The sequence below is a fragment of the Camelus bactrianus genome, chromosome X (genome assembly GCF_048773025.1).
Source record: "Camelus bactrianus isolate YW-2024 breed Bactrian camel chromosome X, ASM4877302v1, whole genome shotgun sequence".
Lineage (NCBI taxonomy): Eukaryota > Metazoa > Chordata > Mammalia > Artiodactyla > Camelidae > Camelus > Camelus bactrianus.
In genome coordinates, this window is record NC_133575.1 from 103,756,600 (window position 1) to 103,776,273 (window position 19,674).

Sequence of the window (19,674 nt, forward strand, 5' to 3'; positions counted from 1 at the left end):
GACATCAGCATTTGGGAAGAGTATGGGCCAGTTATTTTGTAGAATGTCCCTCAGTTTGGGTTTGCCTCATGCGTTCTCCTGATAAGAAGCTGTACCTTTTTGGCGGGAGTAAAACATTAAAAGGCCCACGACGATTGTTGGTGATGTCAACTTTGATTACTTGGTTGAGGTGATGTCTGCTGGGTTTTCCACTGTACAGATACTATTTTCCTTTTCATACTTAATAACTAATGTATGGTGAGGTGCTTTGAGACTCCATGAATCCCATTTTTCTCATACAACTTTCATTCTCCAGTTTTAGGATTCATTGGTGACTCTCCCCTAAATCAGTTATTACTATGGTGGTTGCCAAATTGTTGTTTTTTTAAATTTCTTTTGATGATTGTTTTATTTTGTTACTTTTTATTGTGGTAAAATATACATAAAATTTGCCATGTTAACCAATTATCAGTGCACAGTTTTGTGGCACTTAAGTATATTCGTGTTGTGGTGCAGCCATCACCACCATCTACCTCCAGCATTTTTCATCTTCCCAAAGTGAAACTCTGTACCCATTAAGCAGTAATGCCCCATTCCCTCCTTCCCTCAGACTCTGGAAACCACTGTTCTCCCTCTTGCTTCTAGAATTTTTGACTATTCTAGGTACTTCATATAAGTGAAATCATATAGTATTTGTCCTATTTTGTTTGGCCTTTTTTTTTTTAACAAGGAGGAGTGCATCTGTTTGGCTGTATGGTCTACAGCCACCCTTTGACAGGTGGTTGCTGAATAGTAATTTCAAATAATACATATGTATTGAATAAATGAATCACTCATTTGTCCCCCAGAAGGGATGCCTCCTTTGCCAAGACAGCAGCCTCTGGTTGGCAGCTTGGCTGTAAAGCACGGTGATGCTTTGCAGTGCTTGGAAACTTTAGGTGAGGTCGGTTCTCCTGCAAGTCCCACTTGACCTTCATCAGGGCCCAAAATGGACTCCCAGTGGCTTTCCCAAGGTAGTCTGCACACCGAGGGCTAGCAGCAGCAGCTATTTGACGCCCTGGGTCTTGTGGGTCCCATGCCTGCTGCTCTTAACTACCTCCCATCACACTTGAGAGCAGAGAAGGTAACGGGGGTACTTTTGCCTTCTATTTTGACTTGCTTGAAAAACGCAGGCTCTTCTGTCATTCTGCCCACATTTGTAGGCGCTGGGATCAAAGCACCATTTTTCTATGGATTCATGTAGAGAAAAGGAAAGGACACCATGATGGCATGGAGGACAGGGGGAAGGATGTGTTGGAGCTCTTTCTGTTTGGGGACTGTATTAGTTTCCTGTGGGCTGCCATAACAAATTACTATAAACTGGCTGGATTAAAACAGCAGAAATTTATTCTCTCACAGTCCCAGAAGCTAGGAGTTTAAAATCAAAGCACGGCACAGCCACACTCCCTCCAAACCCTCTAGGAGAGGATCCTTCCTTGCCAGTTCCAGCTTCGGGTAGCCCCAGGCCTGCCTGGGCTCGTGGCTGCATCACTCAGATCTCTGCCGCCATCTTCACACGGCCTTCTTCCCTCTGTGTTGCTGTCCTCACGTAACATTCTCTCTTTGCATGTATCTATGTCCAAATTTCCCTCTTCTTATAAGGACACCAGTCATAGTGGATTAGGACCCACCCTAATGGCCTCAACTTGGTTACATCTGCCAAGACCATTATTTCCAAAGAAAGTCACATTCACAGCTACTCAGGGCTAGGACTTCAACATATCTTTTGGCGGGGGGGGGGGGTGCAGTTCAGTCCAGAACAGGAACCAAGTCTGAAATCCAATCCTTTTGAGAACAGAGTAGAGTGCTAGTCCCAATAATGCCTCAGCCCAGCATGACAGCTCTCTGTCCTGTCTACTCGCTCTGGTCTTGGTTGGCTTGCTGACATGTAAGGAAGAAAATGAGACAGGCAGAACATGCTCAGCCCCCTGGAAATAGACTTCAGACATCATTTTCAAGTGATCACAAGCTATTCATGTCACCATGACATAGAGTACAATAATAGAGAACAGTCCCAGTCTGCAAGGCTTTCTGGCCCCTGCATTCCCTCATAGAATTCTCATAATTAGCATATAAATAGATTTGTCGCCATCTGTCAGGTGACAAGCATGAGACCCAGAGAGGTGAAGTAACTTCCCACAGGTCACACAGCTACTGCTAGTAAATGCCATGCAAGCCAGGATCGTGTCTATGGAGCACAGAGCCAGCCCCATGGTAGGCACTCAGTCAGTATTTGTGGGCTGGATGAGTGAATGAATGACTGAATCTGGGCCTATAGCTCTGGTCCTCATTTCCTGATCCATGACTTTTCCCCGCTGTGCCTCAAAAAACACTGGAGACTGAGGTGTGGTCCCAAGGCAGTGACTGGACTGTAGATGTGAGTGGTCCATTTCAGAGACTTTTGCTGTATTGCATAATCTGATTCTGTGGTGGATAAGCATGTCAGTCTGTAATTGATTTTTTTTCCTGCTTCACACCTGACAAACTGATCAAAAAGCTATTTTGTCAAGATACTTAAGCCACTGACTTTAATTGCGCTACGTAATATTTGTCTAAAACTATAATTTGCACTGAGGTGGGCCTTGTCACATGGACAGTTTTACTATAACAGCATGTCAAGGATGTAAAGAATTCAGCATGTTACTTTCATATCTTTAAAATGAAATGTTGAGACACCTGAAACATTAATACTGTAAATGAACTATATACCTCAATTTAAAAAATAAATTTTAAAAATAAAGTGAAAGAAAAACAAAACAAAACAGAAATAGAATGTTGGTGTGTCCTTGTGCCCATTTCTGGGTCTCCATCAGTATCACTGAAGCAGCCAGGAAAGCACCATTTAGCCTAGCCAATACGGATTCATTAACAGCATGCCAGCCCTATGCCAGGTACTGGGGGAGAAAGAACAGAAAGAAGCTCTCTCAGGGAGCTTCCAGTCTAGTAAGTAATGGGGTATCCACACAGGAAACAATGAGCAAAGAGAAGGCTAGCATTTGCCAAGCATCTGTTAGGTGCCAGACACTTCACAAGCCCCGTAAGGCACCATTACAAAACCCCATTTACCAGATGGGCACGCTGAGGGGCGGAGAGATTAAGACAACTTGCCCAAGATCACACAATTAGTAGGCAGTAGAACTCTGATTGGAACCCAGGACCCAATTACTCAAGAGAATAAAATGTGTCAACTTAGAGTCATGTCCTCTCGGCCAGAATGAGATGTACTGAAGATGTTTCAGTGAGATGCATGGAATCTATGAAGGCCAAGATGGGGGGAGCCTCTGGGAGACAGAGTGTGTCAGGAGACTGACAGCCTGCAGCAGGTGCTCCTGTCCCAGACCCCTTTATAACCTGCCCGTCACAACCACCTGTTCCCACTGAAGGGCTCAGGCTCTGTCCATCTCCTCTTCTGGTGGACTTGGGGCAGTGGGGAGAGGAAGCTGGTTCACATTTCTACATTCAGCTCCAAGGGCCCCCTCTCTGAGACTAGCTGAACAGTTAATCTTTCAAGTGCCTGACCTCCTGGGGCAGTGTCTCCATGCTTCTCAATGCCAAAAGCACAGCTCCCTCTGAGCTGACAGGAGCCTCTCTGCTTTACCACAAGACCCCACACCCTCTTGACCTGTCCTCTCCCTCTCGCCTACCCTTCTGCTTCTATTCACATGGAAAGCATGACAGGAATTTAACGTGTTTCTGCTTTTTTTCCATGACAGGGAGAAGAGCTGGCCTAGTCAGATGTAGAACTTCCCAGTCTGCTCAAGCATTACCAATAGAATAGCTCCATCTTAAACATCAGCTCTTCAGATTAAAATTAAAAAAGGACACATGCATTCTCTGACATTTTTTCCCTAGTGAAGAAATCAAGATGGAAAAGTTTGTTCCTAAGTCTGTAGTTCTAATCCTCAGAGGCAAGGAGTTTATGGTGTGTGGGGGTGGGGTCCTCTTAAAAGAAAAATTGGATAAATGAAGGGTTTTGGAGGGCACTTAAAAGAAATGCAGGATTGTGCTTGATGGTTTTTAACTTTTTATTTTGAAATTATTATAGACTTATAGGTAGTTGCCCTTCACCCCGTCTCCCCCAGTGATTACACTGCACATAATTATAGTACCCTATAAAGGCCAGAAAACTGACATAGGTACTGTGTGTGTGTAGTTCTAAGCTGTTTTGTTACATGTATAGATTCATGGAACCACTACCGCAATCAGGACACAAAACTGTTCCGTCACCACAGAGATCTCCCTGGTATGGTGTGGTGTGACCCCTTTAGTCACACCCACCCCACCCCCTTCCACCATCCCTAACTGCTGGTAACCATTCATTTGTTCTCTAGCTCTATAATTTTGTTCTTTAGAAAGTACAGTTTCCTTAAGAAAATGGATTGGTACCTCTGGTTTTCACAGAATGTCAGACTTGAAGGAGTGCCTTCTCCAGCCGAGTCTCCCATCCCAGGCCCAAATTCCCTCTACAACATCTCTTCCAAGTGTCCAGCCAGCCCCCATGACATGCAAACTAGAAATTTCCCCAGGATTTTAGGTGTGGTAAGGCATTCGACACAAATATTTAGAGAAAAGACATTGTTTCTTTCCATAAGTTTATTCAATAATTAGCAAAAGTCTTACCTTTAGATTAAATATTACAGAATGCCCTCTCACCTGCTGATTTTCCCATCACACACTGCCCTGTCCCAAACAAACATCTCCTTTTTCCATTCTTCTTACGTAATGGGAGGAATGAGATGCGGGAAGCCTGGGAGGCTCACAGAAAATTCCAGAAATCTCTTCCTTAACTACAGATTAGTCTTGCTCCCAGCAGTCGGGGCCTTTCAAATGTATGCAGTTCATGTGTGGAATTTATTTTTGGGGCTGATTATGTGTTATCTACATGATATCTACAAGGATCATTCTGTGAGATAATCTGAACTGGAGTCCAACTCCCCTGGAGCCCAACTCCCCAGGACTCCCTTGTAGGTAAGAGAGCTTTTACGGGGCACCCTACAGCCTGTTGTAAGAACATCAGAAAATAATGACTCAAAGTCATGCTAAGCCTTGGAAGGGGCTAGCAGAAATGAAGCCATGGGGGTTCCAGAGCTAGGATTAATTTGGATCCCCCACCTCCTCTACCCCGGACTGTTTTGAAATCTTTTCGTGAACTTAACTTGCTCTTCACTTCACAAAGAGCTCCGTGCTCTCCTCAGCTGGACAGCAGCATGTAGACAGATCCAGACTCAGACCCCATTAGGACATGCCCTTTAGAAGAAATGAGTTCAAACTAATGGTTCCCTCCATAGCCAGCCCCAGAGGTGGTCTAGTGAATGCCCTCTTCCTGAAGTTGAGGCAAAAGTGCCCCAGCTCCCTGAAGGGGCCCCTGCCTTCCAGAACACTCCTCACATCTCTTCAGGTGGGGAGAGTATGAGCAGTGGAGAAGGGAAGGAGAGAATGCACCCAGCTGTGTGCCCCACCCCACATGCCATTCCTCTGGGTCCACATCACAGCTTACAACCCAAAGGCCTTCTATACTCGTCTCAATGTTTTCCCCCCTCAGCAAATAACTCATGGGTATACTTCGTAATTTCCAAAGTGAAAAGGTATTTCCAACTAACTGAATAATCCTGACATGTTCTCAGCTACCTTGTTTGTTTTCTCTTTTTTTAGGGGGTAATTTTGTGCCTACTCTTGTGCGGTCTTTTTCTTCAACCTGTGCGTGGAAAGAAGACAGGGCCGGCCCGCTCACCATCAGGCTGCTGATCTTGGCTCTGCACCTTCCTGGCTAGGAGGCTTCTCATGGAGGGCAGTTAACTTCAAATGTCAGAGCCTCAGTTTCGTCACCTACAAAAGAAGGATAAATAATAACTGCCCTCCCAACCTTACAAAGGTGCTCATTTAGATACACAGATCTTAGAAATGTCTTTGTGAAAGTTTCAGCGGGAAAATATAGTGATCAAAGCCTTCAAATACAGTATTAAAAATACTATTTTAAAATGTTCTCCAATGTTTAGAAAAGCATTCTTAAAAAAACTTTTACAAGACTTACCTATTTTTCCTTCAGTGGCTTTTTTTTTGCCCTACTTTGACTCAATTCTTAGTATGGCTCATTATATTTTTTAGCATGAGGGCAAGGTTGGCCATAAAATGTTATGAAATCCATCAGAATGTGGGATTTTAAAAAAGAATGTGAGATAAAGTGAACCAAACAGGTATTTACAAGGCAGAGAAGCTACCCTAGGAATTTGACTTCATGCATGAAGGCAGCTAGCTTTGTTGAACCATTGGGTTTACTGTTTTTCAGGAGGAATACTGTTTCACAACAGCAACTTGCGTCCAGGTCATTGGGTTGTAAAGTAGAAAGTCAATCATAACCCCTGTGGCACCCTCTCACCAGGCAAGTTTGTGTGCCTCTTCACCTAGTCTTTTTTTTTTTTTTTTTTTTTTTTTATGAGGACAGATTGCTCTGAACTGGATCCCTAGGGCTTTGAACTGAGCACTTCATCAGGTTCCTGCTAGAGGCTAATTAATCATCAGATCAGCTCACTGCAAAAGCAAGTAGCCATGCTGATCCCTTGAGTCATTAAGGCAGCAGAAAGAGAAGGAAATGGCCTGCTCTTCTCCCAGGATTAGAGGCGAGAAGTTCCTAAGATCTAATGAGTTTCTGCTAAACTGGGGGTGTGCTCCAGGAATTTGCTTTTTTTTCCTACCTTTTCCTGTAGTATTTCTTTCAAAAGGCTACCCAGAAAACAAAGGGGCCTACTGCATTGCCCAGCAGTGCTCAGCCACCTAAGGCTCCCTTCTCAGTGTCAGCAGAGCTATAGGCTAAAACCACCCACCGGGTTAGAAAGTGAAATAACAGCCAGTCAACTACCTGCCTTTCCTGCCTATATGATGTCAAACTGGTCTGACGGATTTTTAAAAATGCATTTACCAGTTATTTGGATCTATAGCAAATCTTCTCTCAGTTCTGGGAGAGCTTGTGGTTTGCAGTTTGGTTTGTACGTGGGGCAACAGGTACTGCCAAGGGGGTGTAACTTTGATAATTGCTCCAGTTGTTTTTTTGACCAAATATTTCACTGTCTACATGATACCATAATAACTGGTTGAAAAGTGAAAAGGTCTTTCAGTAGAGCAAGTGATTGCTTGTAAGATAGCGTACCATTTGGTTTTCTGTTGTTGTTGTTGTTGTAGTTGTTGTCGTTGTCCATCATCTGCCAAGGTGACTGATTGTTCCTGTGTTGTGTAAACACATACTGTCTCTTTTTACATTTTCACTGACTTGACCCAAAATTAAACCCCCAAGCTGGGGGGCAGCACGCTCTAAGTGGTAAAATCATAAACTCTGAAGTCAGACAGATCTCAGCTCAGCTGTGGAGACCTTGAAAAGGCCAGATAATCTCTCTGAGCTTCAGTTATCTCATCTGTAAATTGGGCATGATAATATCTGCCTTGAGGTGTTCTTGCAGGATTGTTAGGAGGCCGTTTTAAGTGTCTACCCTGGACCAGAGAGTCGGTGCTTCTTAACTTCTAAATCACATACAGATCACCTTGCTAAACTGCTGACCCTGACTCAGGAGGTCTGAGGTGGGGCTGGAGAGTCTTCATTGCCAGTAGGCTTCAGGTGATGTCCGCTGGTCCACGGACCACACTTGGAGTAGCAAGGGCATCACTTGCCAAGTGCCTAGCACAGTTACTGCTTCCTAGATGGTCTCTCTGAAAGAATTCAAGTACTCACTTAAAAATTACTGCAAAGAAACCTTTTTTCCACAAAAATAATACCAGTCTGCCTATAGCTATGTTCTCGTAGCCTTTTCAGAATGCCTCATTTAGATTGGCCATCACTGGAAATTTCTGAAGGCAGGTGATGGGTATATGGGAGGGGGTCATTATAGTATTCGCTCTGCTTCTGTACATGTCTAACATTTTCCATAATAAGATTTTTAAGTCGAAAAGGGAAACTCTAACAGAGGATTTTTAGGGCAGTGAAACTATTCTATATGATACAGTAACGGTGGATACATGGCATGATACATTTGTCCAAACCCATAGACTATACAACACCAAGAGTGCATCCCATTGTAAACTTTGGACTTTGGTTGATAATGTGTCAGTGTAGGTTCATTCATTATAACAAATGCACCTCTTTGGGATGTGGATGGTGGGGCAGGCTATGCATGTGTTGGGGGTGAGGACAGGGGTGTATGAGAACTCTCTGTACTTTCTGCTCAGTTTTGCTGTGAACCCAAAACTGTTCTAAATGATAAGTCTATTAAGGAAACCCCACATACAAACAGAGAACACCTGTTTCCTAACAGCCTGCGAACAGAAGATACAGGTTACCTAGTACAGTGACTAATACCAAAAATATGTTCATAGGAGAGACAGAGCTTTTATATCAATTCCCCCAAATAAATCCATTCCTAACCTTGCCTCCCATGACTTATGATTGTGCAAAAGTAATTTACCCAGCCATCCTAGGGCTTAACACATTTTTTCCCTTAACATTAGCACAGTTCACACTTCATTTTGTCAAAATGGGTTTTGCATTGTTTTTCTCTACCTTGGTGGACTAAAATCTGTCTACATCCTCATGCAATCATTTCATTTATTCTTTTCATTTGATTAAGTTAGGGCTTTCCCCCACCTACCTGGATCACATCCTGAACTGCCCGGCTTATGTGTCCATTAAGTCACTGATTCACAAAGCAATCACCCAGCTAATTGGAAAAATGCATTTAGTGAGCTGGACGTTCCCCATCCTCATCTTCATCGAACTGGGCCCAATTTGTATTAGGTAATGAGCTGACATTGCCCAGGGTAAGTGTCACTTTAATTTTTTTGGACAGATTTTGATTAACCAAATGACAGGGGCAAATTAGAAACTAAATGAACAAAATAAAGGGAACAGCCAGCTTGGGTTTAGTCTATCTGCCTTTCTTTGTTCTCTTGGTCATATAAAGCCTCTCCAACCCAGTGTCCTGACTGATTATGCCTTTTTCTGCCTGTAGCTTACTTACAGGGTGTTTGATATGCTAACTGGACAATGTCTCATCCCAATGGCTGTAGCTGGGTCAACTCTGTGTTATTTTGTTTGGTATTTAATCCTGGAGAGTAATGTTCTGCTCTGGTATGTTGTTTATCACTTCAAGATTATAGGTGTAGCAAATATTTTCCTAATGAAATAATCACTAACTTCACATTCTGCTGCCGGGGTATGACAGCGAGGCTCTGCAGGGCCCTCTGTTTGGATCTTCTAGTGGAACTATGTGGTCCCAGGCCACCCCCACCTCCAGTGTCCTTTCGGTCTATTTTAAGTTGTTCCTTTTGAGCATGTTCTCTCAAAATGTCAGGGCTTGAGGTGCTCCTTGAAATCTTCACTCTCTTTCCCAATAGCAAAGTCTTGAAACCTCAGAGCTTGGTTTCCATGTTCCTGTTGAAACCCACTGGGTGTCTCCTGGGCAGCTGCTCTACAGTCTTTCCAATTAATTGTTCTGTGAATGAAAATATCAAGGAGACACTGGGTTCCAGAATCCCTACTAGCAACCTGAAGCTTAACATGCTGACTTTGTAGAACTCCTTCTGAAGTGAGCTGGGGTGGGGGTGGGGGGCAGAATGGTGCAGGCCTAATGATTTCGAGGTGGCAGAGACACGTACAGGGACAGAAAATTACAGCTACTGCCGTGCCTCTTGCTGTGCCTTTCCCGTTTGCTGGCTGCCTTCAGGGTGAATCATATTCATTTGCACGATGACAACCACTTCTTCACCCCGTCCCTGATTAAACTGCGTAATGCCCGTGGCCCCTTGGCAAGCTTGGTTCTTTCCTCACTAGCCTGTGTTCAGCCCCCTTAATCATGGCAGAAAAGAAGTTGTCTTGGTGGCAGACAGGAAATAATGGCACGCACATCACCATGTCAGACAGCTCCCTGGAAATTGTTTCAAAACAACTCTCCTCGTCTCATGGCACACTCACCTGCCTTCTCTCTTGTGAACCCAACTCCTTTCTCTGTATGAATCAAGCCCACCAGTTTAAGACCAGCTCAGGCCCCTCCAACCCTGGCAGCGTTTTGGGGTGTGCCATGCACTTCAGCACCAAGTTGGATCAAAGGCTATTTGAGGTGGATGCTCTTTGTGCCCCCACACTCAAGTACAGACGGTGAATCCAGACCATGCAGACGCACAGTGTGTGATCACCTGCCGGTCACCCAGTCAGTATGCGGTAGGTCTGAATTCAAGGGGAGGACTTAAGGGAGTTGAGTCAAGTAATCCCTAATAGGGAGAAATCCAACTGTTTTATGATTCTGGGGACTCTACTTTGGAAACTCATTTAGGGGAGTCCTTTTACAAAACTGGGAAATTACACTGAAGAAGGGAGGACAACCAGGCCAAGATGAGACATGGGTTAGACTGAGTCTTTGCTCTGAAATACTGTTTCTGAGTCATCAAGCATTAACCCCTTCTACGATTATAAAGGAGTTAATTCTCCCGTTTTGTTCTTTAGCACCTTTATGGTTTCGTCCTTTTACATTTTTGATCCATTTTGGAGTTTATCCTGGTGGAAGGCATCAATCCAACTTCTTTTTTTTTTTTTTTTAGATTGCTATCCAGTTTTCGTGCCATTTATCGACCGGGATATTTTTCTCCATTGTTTGGAGATGACACCTTTATCTAAATTCCTGGATGTATTTGGGTCGATTTCTGTACTTCCATTTCCTTTCCATTGGTCTATTCATGGGCCAGTGCCACACTGTTGGAGTTCTTGGGGTTATGTCAAAGTTTTAATTTCTGGAAAAACTTCTCCCTTTACTCTCAATTTTTTTTAGCTATGCCTATTTCTTCATTTGAACTCTGGAAATCAACTTGTCTAGGTAAAAAAAAAATACCAAAACCTTGTCATATTCTTTTTGGGATCATGTTAAATTTACATAACTTAGAAAGATAGGAAATCTTTCTGATGTTAAGAGTACCAACCCAAGAACATCCCAGATGTCTTCACATTTGTTCTAGTCTAGTTTTGTGTTTCCCAGGAGTGTTTTAGTTTCCCTTGTAAAGGTTTTTGGACTTTAAGTTTAAAGCTAGTGGGTTTTTTGGTAATTTACTTGTTTGCTATTGTAAATGGACTAGTCTCTGTATTATATCTTCTAACTGGTGTTTGTGTGTAGATATGAATCTATAATTTGTTACCTTGCAGTGGGGTAGGGTTTTCTAACTGTGATTCAAAAACCAGAAGCCAGAAAAGATTCATAAATTCAACTACTCCAGAATAAGTTTTCCATGGTAAAGACACCATAAGCAAAGTCAAAGAAAAATGATAAACCGAAAGGAAATATTTGCAACTCACATCACCAAGAGCTCCTATAAGCCAATAAAGAAGAAACCACCCACTCACCAGAAAGCAGGGGATGGGGGACAAAAGATGTGAATAAATAGCGCTATGAAAGATGGTCAACTTCATTTTTAGGTTAACAAAAATCAGAACTACACTGACACACCATTTCTCATCTATCAGGTTGGCAAAACACATGGCAATGAGATTGTGAAATGCACTCTCATGCGTTATCGGTAGAACTAGTCAGGAAGGAACTGGTAAAATGAAGTATGCTATAAGCCATACAAAACAGTGTGCAGCTGTAATAAGGAAAATAAGGATACTCTTTAAATTACTGATATGGAAAGTTCTTCCTGGATATAGCGTTAAGGAGAAAAAAAGCTAGGTGCATTATAGTATAGAGAACATGTTACCATTTATATATAAAAGCATAAAAATAAGTACGTATGTTTGGATAAAGAAACGAAGTATATTTAAACTAATAAGGGGTCACTGGTAAGGGGCTGAGTGGACAGGGAATGGGGGGACAGGGATGGTGAGGAGTGATTTTTTTTTACTGTATACCTTTTAACAGTTTTTGATTTTTGAAGCATGTAACTTATCTATTCAAAAATTTAAAAACCAAATGAACTCCCTTGGTAAATTAAGAAACGTAGGACATTTTAGCTCACATATTTCACATCTTAGTTTTGCTCTTTAACTCACAGGAATAGGAGACAGCTGTAGGAAACAGGGGACTAAAACTTGGAGTTCCTCAGAGGTATACCCAAAGGAAATATGTAAATCAATGTGAAACGTAGGTCTCCATTTTCTTTTTATTTTTTAAAGTAATTTCTGTTCTTTACAATGTGTTATTTCACACACACACACACGCACGCACGCACGCACACACACACACACACACAGAGGACTTGAGAAGGACAGAGAAACAAAAAGGATAGCCTCCAAACACAAGGTTTTTTTTTTTTTACAAAGTTCAAAATAGATTACATTTATGTGCTTTTCAGTCATTACACAATGATCCATTTAATGATTTATGCTCCCCAAATGGTTAAACAATAAGGATTTTCTATGAAAGAGTATACGTAAAAGCTTTCACTTTAGAAGCAAAGTACTATTTCCTACAAAAACCAACCTCAGACATACATCTTGTGTTTACGTATATTCCTGGAGAATACTACAGTAGCAGTGCATAAGTTCATTCTGTAAAAAGATCTGAAAGATGATTTTCAAGAGACTCTTAATGCATTGTGCTCTCAGATAAAAATCCTAAGTCAAAAGATCAGTTACTATAACAATAATAGTTAAAACTGCATATATACGTTAGAGATCAGAAGAGGCTATAAAGAAATGTAAATAGTTGTGCTTCAGGGACTTTTTTTGGTAAAGTTATTTTAGTAATAAATACAAACTTAAAAAATGTCTTAGTGGCTGATATAAAATCGACATAGATATTGAGGAGTTTTTATACTTGGCTTAGAGTTTAAAGGTGAAAAATCATCTTCACATAAACCACCTGGCACTGGTAGTCCCAATCTGGTCTCGTCACAGTCAGGTAAAGGACTGATGAGAAAAGGTAAAGTGATTCTTTCCTCCTATTAACATAAAGCGTTATCCAGAGATAAAGCCAGGGTGTGCCAACCAACTAAACAAACGCCTACCTTCCTTTAGAATTCTTAGACCAAACTGAATGGTCACCCTACTTCTTGGTGGTTGGACTACAACCTATTCTGTAATTCACCAGATAAATTAAACATGTCTTGTCTTCTGTGAGACCCTCAGATAAGCATGAGCTGTCAGTACTTTAGGCTTTTTTTTTTTTTTGCCTTCTACATGTTAACTGTAAAACTCTTATTTTAGAAACACCATGGCAACTGTTTATAATGATAGAGGACAAGATATAATTTACATCGTAACATTGATGTTCACAGCTAGGAAATGTAATTTTATTTTTAGGCTGGTCAGTTTGCTCTTTTAGGCCTTTAACTTTGAGGGACACATGACCTCAACAATCAAAGTGAATTAGAAAAAAGATGAGAAAATAACAAATGTCTTAATTAAAGTCCTTTGCACAGTGGACTTAGATATAAAAAGAATTTCTTCAAATAATTTCCTAAGTGTCACTCAGAAGCATCCTTGCTGTCTGTACCATAATGTGTTGGAGTCCTTGGAATAAAATTATAGAGTAATTTTAAATATATATTATACATTTACAATTATTGTAAATCATTCAATAGTTTGTACCACGTTAATGGAGTGAAATAGAGATAAAAGGCAGTCTACATTCATATTTTCAAGATAAATTTACTTCAGAAGCCAACTGAATTCCTTGCTCATGTTCTAAGTATAGCCATTGTGATAAGACCTGAAAGTAAAAAAAAGGGAGAACGGTTAAAAACATGCATTTTACAAAATCCTCCATTCAATAAATAATTGTTTAGACCTCAATGAGCAAATAAAATACAGCACATAGGCAGGCACTCAACCAAGAACTCAGAGTCAATTTGAATTTAGTTGATACGATACAGAAGAAATCCAATTTACAGCAATAGGCAGTCACTGGATAGATTTAATGAAATCACTAATGTCTGGCCATAGCTAATTTTTTAACCATTAAATATACCTCCCACTTTATCCAGTTGCATCAGCTGTAATAATAACAACAGACATGTCATTTTAAAGTGTCAGGAAAGCCAGCCAGTGTCAGGAAACTTCATCAACAAAAACAATGTGAGCCTACTCGTATCGCAGGGTCCTAGGGCCACAAAGAGACAGAAGCATAGTATTCTTGCTTGGCTGGTGTCTTCTGAAGAGACTCCACACATACCATAAAAAATTTATAATATAAGAACGTACTCAGTCCTAAATGAGTGGTAAAAAAAAAAGTGAGTGAAATAAAGTAGAGAAGGAAAATAATCACATAGGACTGGGGCAGTCAGAGAAGATGCCCCAAATGGTAAAGCTAGAATAAGCCTAAAAGATAGACAGGAGAGATATAGAACGATGAGATGGGCAGGCATTTCAGGTGAGGGAATGGCAAGAGCCAGGGCATAAAGTTAGGACCAGGGCTCCAGATGAGCTTTTTGGGGCTCAATAAATAATGGGCTCTAATCAGGGATTTCTCCAGGGAAGCAGCTAGACAAGATGAGCTCAAGGAGGACTCAGAGTCTTAAATGCCGAACTATGGAGTTATACTTCATTCTGTGGATTATGGGGAATTACTGAAGGTTTTTAAGTAGGGAGTACTGGTGGTGAAACTGACACAGGATGGAAATCAACCTGTCGGCACTGTGATGGATGGTTTGGGGGAGGAATAATGGGGGGTGGTAAAGGGGGAGAATAGGAAGAGAAGGGACACAAACAGAAGTCAGGGAGACAATTTAGAAGACAATTTTATAATTTAAAAAAGAGAGCATACCAAGGAATTCTGAGAGAATATAAAAAAGAGCTGGCATCTCAGAAGAGGTGAGAGGAGACGATGAGGAAAGAACCCTCCTACTTGACATGTGATAGGTACTGAATACATGTTTGCTCAGTTGAACTAATTAACTGTAAGATGCCAAGCCAGGATGACTGAAAGAATGATTTAACAGGAAAACGAGGGAACTGATTTAAAGAGAAAGGGTCACAATATTAAACAAGGCTGCACTGTCCATGTTTATCACTGTATGCACTTTGTCTGTTTCTCTAGGATCAGTTCCTAGAAGGAGAAGTGCTGTACCATGGAATATATGGATTTTACATGTTATACATGTTTTACGCCATTGTAAATCAGCAAAAGGAAAATAATTGAATAAATATAGTATTAGGTACTAGATAAATAAGCTGAAAAGAACTAAATGTGAGCCAAAAATTAAATCTTAAAATGCACTTTACATCAACATGCTTTTGAAGCAATCTTTTAGATAAAAAAAAATCAAGCCACCACCATCACCTCATACCCACATAAGACCACCACTACCATCTCCAGACCATAAAAACTGCCCACACAGGGAGAGGCAGCGTAGGGGCAGGGGAGGGGAGGTACAAACTATTGGGTATAAGGCAGGCTACAAGGATGTATTGTACAACACGGGGAATAGAGCCAGTATTTTGTAATAACTCTAGGTGGAAAGTAACCTTTAAAGATTGTATTAAATTTTTTTTTAAATTTTAAAAAGAAAGTTAATTGTAATCAATAGTCTTTGGGCAAGCCATTTAAAGATTCTGGGCCTTGATTCATGTTAGGAATCCTTGGCTTACTGAGTTTAATGTTGCTGTTTCCACAACTTCCATGTTTTTACAGATGTATATTGCAAGTATTTAGGACACAATTTTGTCCAGAAGAGATTTTTTGAAGAAATCATGAAATAAAGGAACAATGTATTGTTCTTTTCAAGAAAAAGAACCTGCCTACACGTATGCCCCAGATGCACCTTTTAAACACTTACCTAAGATATAAGCAGCTACTAATTTTTGATTCACACTTAAGTGGAGGTAGAGAGGCACCAGCGATTCCACATCCCCCAGCGTGGGAAGCATCAGAGCCGCAATGCACACCACTCCCAGGAAGACAGTCAGTAAACTAGGTCCTGAGGAGGCAGTTCTGTTTTCTGTCAAAAGACAAAAATCCCTGAGCCTGTTCCTAAAAACAACTTCAAACAAAAGTTCCTTCAGTCTGGCCACCACTCGCCAGGGTCTTGGTTTTGTCTAATTTCTCTGCCCCTTTCCCCCTCATTTCCATTCCATGGGGCCTTATCTGCTGGACTTATCTGGAAGCCCATCACTTCTGAGTCGTTACAAGATGGAGTGTTGAAGCGGCACTGTGAGGTCGTGAGTCCCCACAGAGGAGAAAGCGGCCATCATCCTTTCCCCCCTTCCCCACTGGAACCCGTGGGATGTTCCAGCTTGACTCATCTGGGTATGTTTATCAGTTACAAGCCTAAGAATGGTACGATTAGGTTTAGTATAAAACAGACAAATAGAATTTTAAGAGAATGAGCTAAAAATAGCTAGAAATGGAACTTCTGGCATTTTCTGCCCATACCTCAGTTCACTGCTCGTGTGTGGTCCATTTTGGAGCCCACTTGCAGTAAAGCCCCACTACCTTCTGGGAGTATCCTATGTAGGTGTTGAGACAGGTTTGGTCCTAATAGGTGCACCATGATGCTACCATTTTTGAAACTAAGGCACCAAAAAGGGACTACTTTAATATTACTAGAGGTGCCTCAGAAAATTCTTGCCCTCTGCTCTACCCCTAGTTCCAGCATAAAAGTAAAAAAGCAGCAGAAACAATATCTGGCAAATATTATGCTAAATGAAATAAATCAGCTGCAGAAGGACAAACACTACATGATGCCGCTTCTATGGGGAACCTAAAATCGTCAAACTCATAGAATCAGAAAGCAGAATCGTGGTTGCCAGAGGCTGCGTTGCTAACTGATGGGCATAAAATCTCTATTATGCAAGATGCATACATTCTAGAGCTCAGCTGTCCAACAGTGTGCAACTCAATGATACTCTATTTTACATTAAAAAAATTTGTTAAAAGAGTAGATCTCATGTTGTGTTCTTACCACAATAAAATACAATTTACGAAACATTTATTACCAGGCCTGCTCTTCTACAGTTCTGGCTGTAAGTGTACAATACTCATACCCATATTTTTAAGAAACCCAACAGCATTTTCTGTCATCTGGTGGGCTTTTCCCACTACCCTTCCTTTCATTAAAAGGAACAGCCAACAGCAACACAATCTTGGTGTTTTATTGATGAAATAACGCTGTTCATTTTATTATTAAATGCAGCTTTTCTCAACTATTAATAACTTAGCTGTTGTGTGAAATTTAATTGAGCCTCACCAAAGCCAGATAGGTGAAAACAAATCCAAATTCTATAGTGATTATTGCTTGAGATGAAACAATGGCATAAACACCTAAAAAGAAGTCTTACTTTTGTTAATGAATGTAGTACTTTTATATTTGGTGCAAAGGTAAGTTTTGAAGGCAAATATTTAGGACAACTACACTCTTCGATGCAAACCCACAGTAAAGATAATTTTAAGGAATTTTTACTATTTTTTTTTTACTATTTACAGAAATCCCCAAAACATTCACATAAATGCTTGACATTTTTCAAAGTGGAAAGTTTTTCTGATACTACAGGGTTGTAAAAATTTTAGAGATGTAGAAAACATAAAGGTTCCTACGTAATCTCATCCTTCTAGAGATAACACTGTTTACAGCTTGGTATAAACCTTTGGCATAGATCCTTGGTCTATATTTTATAAATACCCACATAAACATGTAAAATAATTTTTTACATAAATGAGACCATATTATACATACTGTTCTGTAACCTTTTTCTTCTCACTTGGAAATATATTTGAACCTCTTTCTATGTCAATTTATAATTACCATTCTATCAAATCCTTGTAAATGTCTGCCTGACATTCCATCTGATGAATATTCATAATTTAATCAATCCCCATTGATGGGCTTTCAGATCATTTTCAATTCTTTATTATTATAAACAATAATAAAGAGCATAATTTTCTTCAGCCAGAGGGCAGTGGCTCAAACCTGGCACAGACAGAGCCATTCATTAGTAATGTAATTAACACAAACCCACTAAGATTCAGCTGCATCTTTTTAAAACACCTTTTTCATAACCTGGGCTTTGGTATTTTGTGCAAGGATGCTTTGTGGCTGTCTCTTAAAATGTATATATAAAATTGCATTTATGTGCATAGACAAGGTCTAGAAAGTAACATCGAACACATAGAAGCAGATTTGTTAAGTGTGGGGGAATATAGGTGCAGTTACTGCTACATGTCTTTTATACAATACATAAACTTGAGAAGAAATTTCTCATTTTTACTGCCTTTCACCACATTTTAAAATCCGAATCTCTCACGATACAGCTCCAACCATTTTCCAGCTAAACTCACAGAGGGAGCCTCACAACGCTGTGTCTGTAACATATCTAAAAAACATTTTCTAAAGCTGAAGACGTGCAAAAATAATGACATTTCTTTTCTTTTTTTTTAATAATGACATTTCAAAACCTCCCTGAGAACACTCTCGATTTGCTTCAACGTTTTATTTCAGAGAAACTTAATGAAAAGCCTTAGACTCCTACATACTGGGGACTACACATGAGTTACTGCTAATTCACTAAACATATCACTTTGTCAGCATAGACTGTTAGACCTTATTCCTTTACTCAATTTCCTGCCATATTGTCAGAAGCAGTGGGGTAACTACCCACAAATGGGACTTACTGGCAGAGACTGTGGTATCGCCCTCGCTCTAGAGAGCAGAAGTAGCCGTGGAAACCCTGTAAGGCACAACCAATCCAACAGCCCCTACCAGGTGAGAAGCCCAGCCTTCCTAGGGAGGCTGGGGCACACGTTTCCTGGGTAACTGCTCCATGCCAGGCACACTGCTGGGTGCCGAGGATGTAATGATGAACAAGACAAATCAGGTGCCTGCCTCCACTGAACTTCCTGACGAGGATGGCTTAGAGAGGTGGGTTTTCTTTTCAAAACAGAGACCACCATGGGCTATCCCCAAATCACCTATCCTTATTCGTCTACCTACTCCAATTTTACAATTAGAAGAATTCCCTAATGTACTTCAGATACAAGGGTTCATTATAAAAAGAAAATAAGAATAAAATGCTCAATTAATATACATTTGTAATTATTTAGCCTTTTAGGATGATTTTCACTTGAATGCTAAACAATTTAAAAATAAAAGAAAATATATAATATAAAACACTAAACTTTTAACCCTTATTATTCTTGGCCATTAAACCAGTCCGTTAAATACAAACACGGTCTCCAATGACCACTTTACTTTAAATTACAAAGTTAACACCAAAAACCAAATACTCAAATGGCCTTTCTTGTTTGACAGGAGTCATTTTAAAACAGGAATCTGGCATTTCACAGCTATTTATAAGTCAACTTCACAATATTGATTGGACATCAAAGTGACATTTGACAGAGATTCTCTTTCAGCTTGAAAACATGAAAAACTGGTCCTGTCAGTTAATAATAGTTGCCGAGAAGAAAACAATCTACTAGCTACTACCTAGTTCCTAGTCTTGGTATCGCCAGAAAATCTGGGCACTCCCTCCCCTACATGAACTGAGGAGCCACTCGGCTATAGTAAATCAAAGAGGCATCACTCCCTGTCTTGTCGAAATAAACATTCTAAGTTGAACAAACTGATACGGATCTATTGAGTTAATGTAATGACAAGTAGGTGGTTTTTAATCCCTCACATATAATGTTGCAATTTCAAGGACAGCTGCTATCGCATTCATATATCACTATCAAAAAGTTTCCATGCTTTTCTCTG

At 40.6% G+C, this 19,674-nt stretch overlaps 2 protein-coding genes across 6 annotated transcripts in view; one reads left to right on the plus strand and one right to left on the minus strand.

Moving 5' to 3' along the window:
* Positions 1-12,303, plus strand: part of LOC105079696 (P2R1A-PPP2R2A-interacting phosphatase regulator 1) — a 60,837-nt gene extending 48,534 nt beyond the window's left edge. For 3 of the 5 annotated variants that reach the window (XM_045505492.2, XM_074358786.1, XM_045505493.2), the window contains one exon: positions 1-12,303. In XM_045505492.2, coding sequence (XP_045361448.1) covers positions 1-82 — 82 coding nt within the window. In that variant the 3' untranslated portion in view covers positions 83-12,303. The other 2 variants (XM_045505494.2, XM_045505495.2) reach the window with 1 other exon arrangement.
* The window catches only part of MOSPD1 (motile sperm domain containing 1), a 20,953-nt gene continuing 13,405 nt past the window's right edge, over positions 12,127-19,674 (minus strand). The window contains exons 5-6 of the mRNA XM_010968468.3: positions 15,760-15,921; positions 12,127-13,694 (exon numbers count right to left, since the gene is read on the minus strand). Coding sequence (XP_010966770.1) covers positions 13,663-13,694; positions 15,760-15,921 — 194 coding nt within the window. The 3' untranslated portion in view covers positions 12,127-13,662. The remainder of the gene's footprint in view (positions 13,695-15,759; positions 15,922-19,674) is intronic.